The sequence below is a fragment of the Notamacropus eugenii genome, chromosome 5 (assembly GCF_028372415.1).
Source record: "Notamacropus eugenii isolate mMacEug1 chromosome 5, mMacEug1.pri_v2, whole genome shotgun sequence".
In the NCBI taxonomy this organism is placed as follows: Eukaryota; Metazoa; Chordata; class Mammalia; order Diprotodontia; family Macropodidae; genus Notamacropus; species Notamacropus eugenii.
The window spans coordinates 400639196-400655784 of NC_092876.1; the positions used below are offsets into that span (position 1 = coordinate 400639196).

General features: G+C 36.3%; 1 protein-coding gene across 5 annotated transcripts in view; it reads left to right on the top strand.

The window, feature by feature from the left end:
- HERC2 (HECT and RLD domain containing E3 ubiquitin protein ligase 2) overlaps window positions 1-16589 on the top strand; it is a 229202-nt gene that overhangs the window by 141799 nt on the left and 70814 nt on the right. For all 5 annotated transcript variants that reach the window (XM_072614576.1, XM_072614573.1, XM_072614575.1 and 2 more), the window contains 11 exons: window positions 5224-5482; window positions 5658-5800; window positions 6571-6669; window positions 6771-6939; window positions 7039-7164; window positions 8067-8175; window positions 8507-8646; window positions 9635-9825; window positions 12732-12837; window positions 12924-13015; window positions 16244-16419. In XM_072614576.1, coding sequence (XP_072470677.1) covers window positions 5224-5482; window positions 5658-5800; window positions 6571-6669; window positions 6771-6939; window positions 7039-7164; window positions 8067-8175; window positions 8507-8646; window positions 9635-9825; window positions 12732-12837; window positions 12924-13015; window positions 16244-16419 — 1610 coding nt within the window. The remainder of the gene's footprint in view (window positions 1-5223; window positions 5483-5657; window positions 5801-6570; window positions 6670-6770; window positions 6940-7038; window positions 7165-8066; window positions 8176-8506; window positions 8647-9634; window positions 9826-12731; window positions 12838-12923; window positions 13016-16243; window positions 16420-16589) is intronic.

The window sequence follows — 16589 nt, forward strand, 5'->3', positions numbered from 1 at the left end:
CAGGCATGCCAGCTTGCTAATTATGCTACCTTCGTGGAGCTCTCCTTTACTACGCCCACTCCAGAAAAATGTGTATCCAACTCCCACTTCAGTAAGCTGGCCTTCATTTGCCAACCTTGTTTCACTCAGTTCTTTCTCTGGAGATGAATAGCATCTTTCGTTATAAGTCCTTTGGAATTGTCTTACGGATCATTGTCAATGGTGAGAGTAGCTAAGTCATTCACAGTTGATCATCATACCATATTGCTGTTACTGTAAACAGTATTCTTAACTCTGCTCATTTTATTTTGTATTAGTTCATGCAAGTCTTTCCAGGTTTTTGTGACAGCGTCCTGTTTATTACTTCTTATACTACAATAGTAATTTCATTACAATTTCTGTCTGGTGCTTTAATCTTATGTATAGCTGCCTACTCTGTGAGATGAAACTATGATAACCTATTCCCTCCCCAAAATACTACAGCTTATTCCAGCCTTTCCCCAATTGATGGGAATCCCCTCAATTTCCAATTCTTTGCCACAACTAAAAGAGCTCCTATAAATATTTTTGTATATATAAGTTTTTCCCTTTTTATTTTTGATCTCTTTTGGCTCTATACTTACTAGGGAGGGGTATTGCTGACTCACAGGGTATGCATGCTTTTATAACCCTTTGGATATGGTTCCAAATAGCTCTCCAGAATGGTTAAATTAGTTCACGACTCCATCATCAGTGCATTAATGTCTCAAGTTTCCCAAACCCTTCTAACATTGGTCATTTTTCTTTTTGTCATATTAGCTGATCAGAAAGGTAAGGAGTTGTACCTCAAAGTTCTTTTGATTTCTTTAATCAGTAATGATTATTATCTCTAATGAGCATTTTTTCATTTCATAGATAGCTTTGATTCCTCTGTCTGAAAGCTGCCTGTTCATATCTTTTGACCATATGTCAACTGAGGAATGGCTCTTTTTGTTGTTATTTTTTGTTTTGTTTTGTTTTGCTTTTTTGGAGGGGGAAGGTGAGGTAATTTGAATTAAATGACGTGGCCAAGGTTACACAGCTAGTAAGCGTCAAGTGCCTGAGGCTGGATTTCAACTCAGGTCCTCCAGACTCCAGAGGCAGTGCTGTATTCACTGTGCCATCTAACTGCCCCTTATTTTTATAAATTTCACTCAGTTCTTTATATATTTGAGAAATAAGACCTTTATCAGAGATACTGAGATACTTGCTGTAAATTTTTTCCAAAGGTAGGATTGCTGTGTATTTCCCCCTCATCCTATTCTTCTTCCATTTATTCTACTATCTCTCTCTCCTTTCATCCTATTCATCCTCAAATGTGTTTTGCTTCTGACTAGTGCCTCCCCCTATCTACACCCTCCCTTCTGTCAGCCTCCTTCCTGCCACCCCTTCTTTTATCCCATTCCCCTCCTACTTTCCTGTAGGGTAAAATAGATTTCTCTACCTACCTGTATGTGTATGTTATTCCCTCTTTGAACCAGTTTTGATGAGAATAAGGGTCAAGTGCTCCCCCCTCCTTTAGGTAAGATAATTTACCCCTTTCTCCCAGTGCATTCTTCTTTCGGACCTCTTAATTTTATTTTTTTAGATATTATCCCATCATCATCAAGTCATAGCAATACCCTCTGTCTATGTATGCTCTTAACTGCCTCAATAATGAGGAAGTTGTTAGAATTACAAGTATCATCTTCCCATGTAGCAATGTAAACAGTTTAAACTTATTAAATCCCTTATGATTTCTTTTTCCATTTTACCTTTTTTTATGGTTTTCATTAGCCTTGTATTTGAAAGTTAGATTTTCTATTCCACTTTGGTCTTTAATCAGGATCCTTTAATATAAATGCTGCTAAATCTTACGTTATCCTGACTGTGGCTCCATGGAATTTGAATAGTTTCTTTTTGGATGCTTGCACTATTTTCTCCTTGACCTGGAAACTCTGGAATTTGGCCATAATATTCCTGGGAATTTTTGTTTGGGGATATCTTTCTGGAGGTGACTGATGGATTCTTTCAGTTTCTTTTTTAACCCTCTGCTTCTGGAATATCAGGGAAGTTTTCCTTGACAGTTTCTTGAAAGATGATGTCTAGGTTCTTTTTTTATCATGGTTTTCAAATAGTCCAGTAATTCTTAAATAATTTCTCCTTCATATATTTTCCATTTTGTTTTTCCAATGAGATATTTTACATTTTCTTCTTCTTTTTCTTTCTTTTGATTTTTTTTGATTGTTTCTTGATGTCTCATGATGTCATTAGCTTCCACTTGCCCAATTCTAATTTTTAAGTAATTATTTTCTTCAGTGTGCTTGAGTACTTCTTTTTCCATTTGGCCAATTCTTCTTTTTAAGGAGTTCTTCTCTTCAGTGAATACACACACAACTACACAACCACACATACAACCACACATACAACTAGACACACACACACACACACACACACACACACACACACACACACACACACACACACACACACACACACACACACACACACACCTATACCTCTTCCTGTTTGGCCAGTTCAGCTTTTTAAGGGCTTCTTCTCTTCAGTGGATTTTTGCACCTGTTTTACCCTTTGATCTATTTCATTTTTTAAGGTGTTATTTTCGTCAGTATTTTTTTGGTGCCTCTTTACCAAGCTTTTGACTCTTTTCATGATTTTCTTGCTTTCATGATTTTCTTTCATTTTTTTCCCTGTTTTTTTCTCTACCTCTTTTATTTGATTTAAAAAAAAAGATTTTAAAAATCTTTTTTTGAGCTCTTCCAGGAATTCTTTTTAGGTCTGAAATCAATTCACACTTTCTTTGAGCCTTAGGATGGAGCACTTTCAACTTCATTGTTTTCTTCTGAGTTTGTTTTGGTCTTCCCTGTCACCATTGTATCTTCCAGTGGTCAGTTTTTTGTTGTTGTTATTGTTTGCTCATTTTTCCAACCTCTTTTTCTGACCTTTAACTTTATGTTAAAATTCACCTTGGTTCCCAGGGTGGAGGGATTACTATGCCAAACTTCAGGTTTCTTGTGCAGGTGTTTTCAGAGCTTGTTCTGGGCGTCTATAAGTCTTCACTTCTTCTAAGGTGGTATGATCTGAGGAGGAGTGTATTTACTACTCTTGAACTATACTCTGTTCTGTGAGTGACCATAAGCACTCTTTTCCACCTTGGAATATGATCAGGGTTCATACTCCCTTGTGGCTGCAAGCTCTGGTGTCCTTAGTGTTCTTTCTCACCTTGGGACAGTGTCTCAGGACTTTAACCCATATTTGCATATGGACAATACAGCAGAGTCTTTCACTCAGTGCTGGCTAAGGGACCTCTGTTAATCTTCTGACCTGCTGCAGGTTTGCTGGGGAGAGGCCTGCTTTGTGCTGTCACTCTAATTAGACAGACCTTTCCTGCCCATCTTCTAAGTGGTTTTTGGCTTAGAAAATTGTTTCGCTCTGTCCTTTTGTGGATTCTCCTGTTCCAGAATTTGTTTTGAGATGCTATTTAAAGTTGATTGGAGGGGAATTTGGGAGAATTTAAGTGAGTCCCTGCTTTTTATCCACCATTTTGTCTCCACCCCTCAATTGTGAAGTTTCGTTTAGAAGATCATACTCCAGTTTGGACAACTATTTGGGATAGAGTGCTGGAACTAGAGTCAGGAAGCCCTGAGTTTAAATCTGGCCTGAGACACTTAACTGGCTGTGTGACCTTGGACAAGTCATTTAACCCTTTTTGCCTCAGTTTCCTCATCTGTAAAATAAACTGGAGAAGGAAATGGCAAACCACTCCAATATCTTTGCAAGAAGAATCAGACATGCCTGAGTCAACTGAACAACAACAGCAACTAAAATTTAAAAAAAAAATTACTTTTATGGAAAGATATTCTTTGGAGAATTTGAAATAGAAATGAATCTGTATGTATCTTGAATGATTCATTCAAGCCATGTTTTCACACTTCATTTTCTAGCAAATACCTCACACCTCATTTTGTTATTCCTTGATTGCCGAGATACTTCATTATCAGAATTTAAGAACTGGAAAAATGCTTAGAATTATAATTAGTAAAAATCCCCACTCTTAATTCAGTTAATTTTTATTATGCATCGTGTTGTAAAAATGTCATTTTTGTTTTCCATTTAAGAAATAACGGAACACTTTCCTCCCTCAAAATATACTTTTGGCAGTAGACGTCAATTTGTCATTATGTGTAGCCTTGTGGATTCTTTGGGTTTATTACTGCAAGAAGGTACTCAGTGCCAGTGGTACATGCTGTGATTCAATGTTGTCAGGCTATTGCTTCTTTTATCAAATTTCTGCTATTTTGTCAAGAATTAGTGGAGGGTTGAGGACTCTAGTCTTTTATTAGTTTTCACCATTCAGCACTGTGTGATCCAAATGACGTGTACTTTTTCCAAGTTAATCACTGTATCTAATTCAGTAACTTGGCTGAGATACTTGTCCAAAACTTTGACTATATTTTGGATGAATTCATGTACCTTCATTTCATTCTCAGCTTCATCTATTCCAACCATGGTAAAAGAGCAGTCTGCATACTGCCAACTAAAAATCTTTGTGCTTCGTGAGAGTGTTGCTCTTTAGACCTAGATAAATGATTTTTGATTCCTTCTGCTACTAGAATGCTTCTCATATTGATTTCCACATATTCATAGTACCTCAAAATTCTGTTCTGTTCGTGTTTATTCACTTTGAGGAAAAATTTTATCATTTTTTTCTGGATAATATTTTTCCCCATTATAGCACAGAAGTGTCAGGTGTAACTGGAACTATATAGCCAATGTGTCCAGTGGAGGAAGGGGTGGAATAGTGGTAGGGGTTTGGTGGAGAGGTGGGGTATGAAACCCAACACATGTAAATACTGTATTTGTTGGAAGAGATTGGGTAAATCCTTTATTGAAAGACATAGAGTTGCACAGACTGAAAGTTGTAATATCTATGAGTTAAAAGAGTATTCCATGCTTATGAAATCATGAATCTTTCAGAGTATTAAAATAAACATTGTGAACATGCTTTTTCTCTTCTAACATTTTGTCAGGTTACGTACAAAATGTTTGGAAAGCTTAAAAAGAAAAATGTTTCAGGCTTTCTAACAATGTATATCACGACTCTTCAAAGACACAGTAATTATGTATAAATTACTGTTGTCATCAGATTATAAAATGACTTTACAGTATTCATTTCTCAGAATGCTTATTACAGAATTATGGTTTTTTTTTTCTCCCTTTGGATAGGCTGCTGCTTTGGCTGTGTGCCAGTGTTTAGCTGTGGAGTCAACTCATCCATCAACTCCAGTGTTTGAAGAGTGTAGTTCTAGTGAGGCCACAACACCTGTCACAGTACAGCATATTCGACCAGTGAAAGTGAAAAAGCGAAAACAATCTCCTATTCCTGCTTTGCCTATTGTGGTACAGCTCATGGAAATGGGATTTCCTAGGAAAAACATTGAATTTGCATTGAAGTCGCTTACTGGAACTGCTTCTGGCTTACCAGGTATTGCTTTTTTAAGATTCATTTTATTCACATGCTTAAATATATCATGCCTTTTTGTGATTGTACATAGAATTAATTTTAAATGACAATCTAATGACAGAAATCTTTCTTAATTTTTGATAATATAATATTAAATTTGTATGAACAAATAATAGATATGCACATTTTTTTTAAGGTGTTGAAGCCTTGGTTGGTTGGTTGCTGGATCATCCTGATGTACAAATTACTGATCTCTCAGATGTTGATACAGTCTCTGATGAATATTCAGATGATGAAATAGTGGAAGATGTAGAAGAGACTGAAGCATCTTACCCTGTGGTTAGTATGTGAGGAGGAGTGTGGTAGAGTGGAAAGACTTCTTTATTTGGAGTCAGTGGACCTGGGTTTGAATCACAGTCTTCCTGCATACTATTGGTGTGACCTTGGGCAAGTAACTTAGCTTCTCTCAGCCTCCTTTTGCTTATTTGTAAAATGAAGGGGTTAGAATAGATGACCAAACTCTCAGGAACTTTCCAATTCAGGATCTGTGATTCTGTAATCTTTTCTTAAAAGTTGACTCAGTACTTAATTTTAAACATTATTTGGGTAACTTAAACTCATAAAACAAAAGTAGCAAAGTTTAATGCTTTGTGAAATTGACTGTTTTATTTGTCAGGCTTTTTTCCCCAATTACATTCACCCTTGGGAAGAGTTAAAAAGTCTTGTCCTTTGGTTTTGTCACAGCACTTAGTAAGGTGATGAGCATATGGTAGTAGGTCAATAAATATTTGATTGTTAAAGAATTCTTGTCTGAGTGGGAGTGGTTGTAGTAATGGCTAATGAGAAATAAAAGGCCTTCAGCACAGTGATATAGGCCTGCTCCTGTGATTCTCCGACATTCTGGCATTAAATATGTTGAAATGAGTATTGTCTTAATTTTCTGTTCTGGATGCCTTAATCTTAATGATCATCTTGAAGTTCATTCAGGAACTTTGGATATTTGCAATTTCCTAGATTTATTGACAGTTCTCAAAGTGTAAATGTGATTCTGTACACTATGTAGAATAATATTTGGGGTTAAACACCTTTAAAAAATTTTTTTTTTTTAGTCTAGTTGTGCTGTTGTAACGGAGAGCCAAACTTACAAAAAAAGAGCTGATTTCTTAAGTAATGATGACTATGCAGTATATGTTAGAGAAAATATTCAGGTGAGTAGTGATTTTAGGCTCCAGATTATTGGATTTTGGCTTATGTGAATCATTCTGTTCATATAGCTATGATTGGATATGCTCTCTTGGTTTTAATTTAGGTAGGAATGATGGTTAGGTGCTGCAGAACATATGAAGAAGTTTGCGAAGGAGATATAGGTAAAGTAATTAAACTGGACAGAGATGGATTACACGACCTCAATGTGCAGTGTGATTGGCAGCAAAAGGGGAGTACCTATTGGGTTAGGTATATCCATGTTGAACTTATAGGTAAGGGCAGTTTTCAGTAAATTCTCTTCATGCATTTTAATATGAAGAAAGATATTTTTAGAAACAAATATAGTATGTTTTTCTGGTTGAAATTCTTAGGTTTCCCACCACAGAGTTCTCCTTCCCATATCAAGATTGGTGATAAAGTTAGAGTGAAAACATCAGTAACCACACCAAAATACAAATGGGGATCGGTTACTCATAGAAGTGTGGGAGTTGTGAAAGGTAATGTATCTATCCATTTTAATAACTTATAAAATATTAGTTTTTCATCAATCTGTATCATGTTTTATGTGTAGAAAAACCTATGATCCCAAAATGTTAAGTATTAAAATAGCCATATTTTCCATTTTGTGTGTGTGTATGTGTGTGTGTGTGTGTGTGTGTGTGTGTGTGTGTGTGTGTGTGTGTTATAAAATCTGGATGCTCCTTCGCTTCTGTAAGTAGAAATTTGTGTTATAACTGGATGAGTCAACTGGCAGTAAAAATGTTACGTTTCATTCTTTAATGAAAGCAGTAACATGTTAAAGGATTATCCATAGTGTCCAGATCTGAAATTTTGAAGAATTTTAGCAATGTGAAGTTATTAAAGAAGGAAGAATGAATTTAAAAATATATCTTTTTCTTCTCTTCATTTTGAACTCGATAAGTGTATTGTCCTATTTGGAGAACATTTTCGTGTAATTTTCTTTTTAAGTGCTTTACAGAGTTAGAGTGTCATACCTGTAGTGACAAATGGAGAAGAGGAAGGAGATTTAAGTTAATAAATCTGAAAATTGGATAAAATACTAAATTACTTACCTTTTTCTTTTAAAATGTCTATCTTTTCCTCCAGAGGTTCTTAAAAGCATCATCATAAATTTTGGTGGTTTTAAGAATGAGATCATATTAAACCTTACACTGAAAGGTTACAAAGATTTTGTTTTTAATGAATATTTTTGTATAGTAAGATAGTCTTGCTGAGGTTGTGGGGTTATTTCTTAGGTATTAATGATAGATGATCATTTTTTCTGAGTATATATAAATGTAATAAAAACATGACTAAAGTTATAGTTTCATTTTAAAGTCTTTTTGATAACTGATAATTTTTCGTTTCTCCCACTAAGACATTTCTGCTTTTGTTTTAGCTTTTAGTGCCAACGGAAAGGATGTCATTGTAGACTTTCCTCAGCAGTCTCATTGGACAGGATTATTGTCAGAAATGGAATTAGTGCCTAGTATTCATCCTGGAGTTACGTACGTTTTGATTTTCTTACATTTATCAGATGGTGGAGCTTCTATAAAGAGATTCCTAACCTCTTTTGTGTCATTAACCCCTTTGTCAAATTAATGAAGCTGGCAAATACAGTTTCTCAGAATGTTTTTAAATGCATAAAATAAAATATATAAGAGTACCAAGGGAACTAAAGGTCCCAGGTTTTTGGGTCCTCTGGAGCCTCTTTACCTTGGTGGTCCATGGATTACAGATCAAGAATCTTCTTTTTTTTATAGCAAATTGAGACTGCTTATATTTATTCATCTGTCATCTTTTAAGTGATCAAATTTGCATATGTTTTCAAATTGTTAGGTGTGATGGCTGCCAGATGTTTCCTATCAATGGGCCTCGTTTCAAATGCAGAAATTGTGATGATTTTGACTTTTGTGAAACCTGTTTTAAAACCAGGAAGCATAATACCAGACATACTTTTGGCAGAATAAATGAACCAGGTATGTGAAATGAGAGAATCTGTATGATTTTCCTCCAGCCAGTATGTCAATAAGTGCCTTATTTATTTGCTATAATGATTATTTGAAAAATGCAGAATTATTAGGAAATAGAAGATTTAGCTTTTGGCAAATGACCATATGTCTATTCTCAGAAATTTAGACTAAAAAAGATGTTCAGAGTTAGAGAAATAAAGACACTAAACTGTGGTGTGGAAAAAAAGACAGCTATAAAATACACAATATGCATTCAAATGAATTTAGTCACTTAGATATAAGCAACATAAACAGGTAATGGTTCAGCTCTATAGTTGCTCTTTTGTTCTAAGATTCAACAAAGTGACAGGGAGTTGGGAGATACTACACTTATATGTATTTTTTAAAAAAATTATATTCTAGTCAAAATAGGTTGAATTGTGCAGGGAACTAGAAAGAGCATTAGACTGTGAATCAGGAAAAACTTGGGTCTAATCTCCAACCCCGTGCAGTAATTTATGTTATTGGGCAAGAAACTGAGTTTCTGAAACTGAGTGCATGTGACTACATAGTGAAGGCAGTCTTTGCAGCGCTCACATTTTCTTCAGTATTTAATTATTACCTGTAACTGATAGGTACTTGAGTGTGTGCAGTTCTGTTATTTTAATAAAACAACTTTGCATATTTTTGTTTTGACAAAGTACAAGTTATTTTTCATTTTTGTACTTCCCCTGTTGGACTTAATCTTTTTAGGCTTGGAACCATGTAGTTTACATAGCAGTAGTCATTGTAAAAATCTGAGAGAAATGAGTGGACATCCATGATGTAGCTTGGATATATGAATGTGATTGGTTGGGTACAGGAATACGGATACTACAACTTTTTAAATTTCTGAATATGGGAGCATCAAATTCATCAAAATAAGCCTCTTAACTATAATTTTTTTTTCCCTAAAGCCCAGTGATTCAGAGGATAATACTATTGTGTACCTGGCTATTCATTTTATGTTGAGCAGGTCAGTCTCCTGTATTTTGTGGGCGTTCTGGGAAACAACTGAAACGTTGTCACAGTAGTCAGCCTGGAATGCTCCTGGATAATTGGTCAAGAATTGTTAAGAATCTGAACGTGTCCTCATCAGTAAATCAGGCGTCTCGCCTGATTGATGGTAGTGAACCTTGCTGGCAGTCATCCGGGTCACAAGGCAAGGTAAATGGAAACAGTTGCGTATTATAGTTCTGCTTTTTCAACTAATTAAAGTTTTCAAAATGAACTTGAAGGGAATTAAGTTAAGACCTTCTACTACATCCTCATTTTGAGAATGTCCTGAAAAAAATTATAGGAACAGAGTATATAGAGTATATAGAATTCTTTTTAGAGTAAATGTGCTTATTTGTTTAATGTATTTGAAAAAAAAAAAATTCATGGCATTGACCATTTTTCTTCTTCTAAGAATGGCCATAGAACTATGTGCATAAATCCAAATATATATTATTTTCACTGATGAAGGATGTATAGCAATCAAAAAACAATTATTAACCACCAGTACCACGTGCCAGGTATTACAGTAGGCACTCTCTATCAGCATAAAACTGAATTTTATCTGCCTTCTTACTGAGCTAGGAGTCCTGCATCTCTCAAAGCTTTGCTTGTACTGTACTTTTGATGGAATTAAATGCTGCCTTCTTAGAGATGGATGAACTATCCTGCTGATAAATCCTGTGGAGTTCTTGTTTTCATTTAACATTTTCTGACTTTCCCCATCATTTTCATCACACCAGTCTTGGTGTTTGTGAGTGTTCTGACCCAAACAAGCAGATGCAGTGCTATACACCAAATCTCTGAAAGCTTCCCACTCCTTTTCTGCATGGGTTGGCTCAGCTTTCCCCCCAAGTTAGCAACACACTGTTCATGCTCAGAGAAGAGCTCTAATTTGTTGACATTAATTCTTCTGGTACTCATTTTGCCTTGGGGGGTGGCACTTTTGATGAATGAGAATATTTAGCTTGGAAAGGATAAGTCTGTGATCAGTCCAGCACTCTGCACCACACATTGCCCTTGTCACTCTCACATCTTGTCTGTCTCTTCTCCTTACAATCACATAGTCTATTAGATGCCAGTGTTTTCTGTGAGGGTGCATCCATGAAGTTTTATTGCACTGAGGTAAATGGGAAACAATGTTGATGATGAGGTCACATGACGCACAAATCTTCAGCAGTAAATGACCATTGCTATTGCTGTTTCCAACTCCATTCCTCTCTAGGACTCCCATGATTCAGTTCTGGTAGTCTGAGCCTACTCTAGCATTAAAGTCACCCAGAATTATAAGCTTGTCCAGTTTTGGCATGATAAGCGTCTCTAAGGTCTTCATAAAACTTTTCTTTGCCCTCATTGGGGTTCATTATGGTGGCACTGATGATGGTAGCATGGTGTTTTCCTGTGAGGGGCAATCACATTGTCATGAGCCTGTCATTTACTCCTCTTGGCAGGCATATCAGCTTGCTGACTAGATTAGTTTTGATTACAAAAACTACGTCAGCTTCATGGTCCTCCCCTTCACTGCAGCCACTCCAGAAAAATGTGTATCCAGCTCCAGTTTCAGTAAGCTGACCTTCATTTGCCAGCCTTCTTTCACTCAGGGCTGCTCTTTGGATCCGATACCTCTTGAGTTCTCTTGCAACAAGAGCAGTTCGTCTTTCAGGTCTACTGGATTTTGTGTTGTCTATAAGTGTGCGCATGCTTCCATTTCAACTGTCTTAGGGAGATTCTGAAGATCACCTGGCAGATGAGCACAACTCTGATGGGCTGCCCACATTGTTTGAATGCAAAATGTAAGCTTGCCAAAAAGACTGTTTTATGGAGAACTTGCATGGGGCAGGCGATCACGTGGTGGTCACTCTCTACCATTAGAAAATTGGTGGTGTTAATGCTCAGGGAAAGCAAACAGCCATAGATAGATAGACAGACAGACACATAGAAAGACTGCATAGAGAAGGAGAAATAAGAAAAAATACTGTCATAAAAAACTCAAGTGGAGAGAGTGTGCAGGACAACGTGGTCAGTAGTACCAAATGCAACAGATTCAAAAGGATGAGGACTGAGAAAAAAATCATCAGATTTGGCAAATCACTGGTAACAGTGGAGAAGTCAGCTTCAGTTGAGTGACCAGGTCAAAAACCACCATAAAAAAGTAAAATAGTGATAAGAAGGCAAGAACTCTCTCAAGAACTTTGTGATTGATTGTGTGACATGGGAGACACTGGCACAGGACCGCTTAGCATGGTGTGCACACATCAGAAAGGGTGCTATGCTCTATGAACAAAACAGAATTGAGACAGCACAAAGTAAACATAGGATGCGCAAATTTGGGATATTCACCCCAAATATTCACATGTTCTACCTGTGCCCACGTTGTGACAGAGCATTCTGAACTTGTATTGGTCTGATCAGTCACAGAGGGACACATTGAGACTTGACTTTATCATGATGCCATTTTGGTCCTCTTTGATAATGAAGGACAACTACCATAGTAGGCACTTAAGATGCTCTTACCAAGAAAAGAAGCCATACTTAACTCTTGTGGAGTTTATATTCTATGGAGACAGCATGTATATATATTGCCAGCAGTTTTTCCACTCTCATGATACCTCTGTTGGTCCTTGGCCAGGTTCAGCATTTCTTGAGGGACCCCCAGTCAGGTTCATTTTACTCCCAGCTTTACAGCACCTCACCAGCAGCTTTATCCTCCCCCTCTGCCTTGCAGTCTCCTCTCCTTGCCAAGTTCCCTGCTTGTCCTGTTTTACCCTGTTAAAAGGTTTGTTGGGCACATAGTAAAAGTCTAACAAACTCTCTCTCTCTCTCCCTTCCTCTCTCCCTCCAATATAAAAATCATTTATTTAGCTTTGGGATAGTTTTCTTCTTGCATTTGAATATGAATATGTCCAATCTGTAGACTTAAAAATTATGAAACTGTATGAGAACAGCTAATTAGGACTGACTACCGCATGGAAACAGCGTTAGACTGTCATCTGCTAAACCTGACTAGAGATTTTTAGAATTGGTTTTTAAAAAAAATGTCTAGACTATTAACTAAGAATGATTTTTTCTTTTTTAAGCATTGGATTCGGCTGGAGATTTTCCCAGATGTTCTTGTTCACAGACTGAAAATGATAGTAGATCCTGCTGACAGTAGCTACATGCCTTCACTAGTTGTAGTTTCAGGTAATTGAATCAAATCACTGGGAAAAGAATTCTTTTCTTTCAAATGATTAGATCCATTTCTCTGATTGTTTTATTTTTTTCTTTAGGTGGGAATTCCCTAAATAATTTAATTGAACTAAAGACAATCAATATTAACCCAGCTGATACCACAGTGCCTCTTCTGAGTGACTGCACGGAGGTAGGTGCAAGATCTTAACAGGGAAATCAGTTTTTCATAATTCAGCAGTTCAAACAATTCAGTGCTTTCAGTTCCATACTAGTGTGTAGTCTCTTTTGTTCCATTTGTATTTTTTCTTGATGATTCAGGGTTAGATTATGTCATCTTAGTATCTTATTATTTTATGCTTGTAAGAAATTATAGTTGTAAATTTTCAAATGGTAATCTTGAGAAAAAGTTCATAACAAATTTATATTTATGCTCTTATGAAAAATTGCTTTCGTTAAAAAATAAAAAAAAAACTCTTAAAAGGCTGTAAAGAGTTTAGTACCTTGGGCATAGCAGCTGCTTAATAAATATTTGTAGTTTAATTTGATCCTCTGACTACATGCATATGTGAGTCAAATTGGTGTTCACATAATCCACCTCAATTGTGTTGCTTTTGTAGTCACACTGTGTGGTTTCAAGTGATTAGTTGCATTTATTCTTGATTCCATGGATGTAGTTTTCCAAGTAACCTTGGATTTTTTTGAGTAACCTTTTGACATTCAGTGAAAAGTTTATTGTATATAGTCCTTGTGTATTCTGTGAGAAGTTTATAAGACCACTTTGGTTAGAACTACAGTTGTTTGAAAGAGGAGATATTTTCAATTCCCTGAAATAAATGGTCTGATGAACTAATGAAAAAACACACACAAAAGAACATTGGGAGAGTTCTGTAATAGCTGTTTTGCTTTTCTGTCTGCTGCATTTGACATTTGATGACCCTTTCCTTGACAATCTCTTCTTTTTGGAATTTTGCAACACATTTTTTTGACATTCTTCTCTCCTGGTGTACCTGGTTTAAATCTTATGATTTCCTCTTCTCAGTTTCGTTTGGTGGAAAATATATCAGGCCCTAATCTCTTTACTGAATTTTCCAGATTTCCTATCCACATCTGATAACCTAAATGTAGTCCCCTAAATGTACTCTTGGTAACTTCATCACTTCCAGTGAAACTAATAATTGTTTTTATAATTGTCTGTCTTTCTATGTGTCTGTCTGTCTGTCTGTCTATCTGTGCCTGTTTGCTTTCCCTGAGCATTAATACCACCAGTTTTCTAATGGTATTTCAAACTTAAGTCCTGGAGGTATCTCAAACTCTGTAAGTTTAAAATTGGAATTCATTATCTTTTTTCCCTCCTCTCCCTACTGTCTATCTTTGCTTCAGACTTCCCTATTTCTTTCAAAGGCATAGGACTATTACTTTACTTTCTTTATAGTCTCAACCAATAGCCATTTAAATTTGACACTGTCCTGTCCTCTGAAATCCCTTGACCCCTTGTCTTATCTGTTTCCAAACCTCAGTCTTGAATTATTCTCACCATCTCCCTTTTTCAGTCCTACTTACTAGCTCCTGAATGGAACTAGAAGAAGTCTTCCAACTTTGTTGACTAAGGGACATTACAAATCTGTGTTATTCAACCTTATGCTGGACCCTTACTGCATTAAGAAAATCCCTTTATTGCTCCCTAGTTTATTCCTTTCTTCCTCCCCACAGAAACTACTCTTTTCAAGTTTCTCGTAGTCCTTTCTCATTCCTCCTCTCAGTTGAGATCCTTACTTCTTACTTTCCTAAGAAAAATAAGGCCATTTGACAGGAGCACCCTTTTCTCCCATTCTCCTAAATTTAAAACCCCTTGACATCATCTTCCTGATATCATTCCTCCATTTCCCTCAGTGTTTGACAATGAGGTGCTCCTTCTCTCTGCCAAAGTCTACTCTTCTGCATGTGTACTAATCCTGTCCCCTCTGTCTTCTCTAGTACATTGCGTCCTCAATCATCCCCACTCTCTATTTCCAACCTCTCCCTTTCTACTACTCCCTTCTCTGTTGCTTTGAAACATGCCCAAGTCTCCCAATTTTTCAGACCCTACAGCCCTCTCAAACTATTGTCCTGTATCGTTCATCCCTTTCTTAGCTGAACTCCACTCCATTCTCTGCCTCCATTCCCTTCTTCTCACTATTCTACCTTTTTATAGTGTGGTTTTTGACCTGGTCACTCAACTGAAGCTGCCTTCTCCACTGTTATTGGTGATTTGCCAAATCTGATGATTTTTTTCTCAGTCCTCATCCTTTTGAATCTGTTGCATTTGGTACTACTGACCACGTTGTCCTGCATACTCTCTGCACTTGAGTTTTTTATGATAGTATTTTTTCTTATTTCTCCTTAAACCAGTCTGACTGTTCCTTCTCAGTCTCCTTTGCTATCTTGTTATGTAACACGCCACTTATATGTGGATATTCTCAAAGGTTTAGCCTTAAAGAATTTTCTCTTCTTCCTTAATATTCTCTCAGTAATCTCATCAGCTTCCATAGGTGTAACAGTCTTCTCTATGCAGATGCCTTGCAAATTTATATATCAGGCCCCAATCTCTTTGCTGAATTTTCCAGTTACCAACAGAACATTTCTAAGTGGATTTCCTGGATACCTCTTTTTCATTTTGTCCAAAATTGAAATCATAATCTTTATCTTCCAAACTTCTCCTCTTCCTAACTCCATGCTTCTGTCAAATGCATTCATCTATTCTCCCAGATATATAACCTCAGTATTGTCCTAGGCCCTTCACTCTCCCTCATCCTATGAATCCCATAAGTTGTCAGATTTTTCCAGTACCTTTACATCATCTCTTGCATCTGACCCCTTCTTTCTACTCACGTAGCTACCATTGTAATTTGGAATCTCATTAAGGCTTGCTTATATTATGGCAGTAACCTTCCAATTAGACTCCTTGACTCAATTCACTCACCATTCTAATCTGTCCTACACCCTGCTGTTAAAGTAATTTTTCTTATGTACAAGTTTGATCTAGTTTGAGTAGTTTGTTATTACTGCTAGGATTAAATAAAAATTCTCTTTATCTTATAAATCCTTACACAACCTGGCCCCAATCTATCTCAATAACTCTATGAATCCCATACTCTGCAGTTTAGTGAAACTAGCCTTCTTTGTGTTCCTTATGTACATTATCTCTTATCTCCATGCATTTTCACTGGCTGTCCTTGGCAGTAGGTATTGATTGAAGATATTGATTGAATAAGTAATGAATAAATTGAATCCTACTTTAGAAGATAGACCTTTACTAAAGGAAGGATGTTTTCATATAACATAAAATTAGGTTTCTTTTCTCTTTCCACTCATTTATTTGGAATATATTATGTAAATCTATATAAAAATACTATGGCTAATTAAAAAAAAAATTATTTAGTATCACAGGTATATTGAGGTTGCCATAAAGCAATGCAGAAGCTCAGGAATAGACTGTAAAATTCATGGTCTTATTATACTGGGACGAATTCGGGCAGAAGATGAAGATTTGGCTGCTGTTCCTTTCTTAGCCTCAGATAATGAAGAAGAAGATGATGATAAAGCTAACACTGGGAGGTAATCTATTTAAATACATTTTCACTGGAATTCTAACCCAGATTTCGGAAGAGTTATGAGATATTTTATCAGAGTCTAACATCTAGAAGGATGCTTCATAAATATACAATACTTGTGTGTCAGTCAGACTGTATGCCAATTTTATTAAGCTGTGTTTTATTGTCATGTTT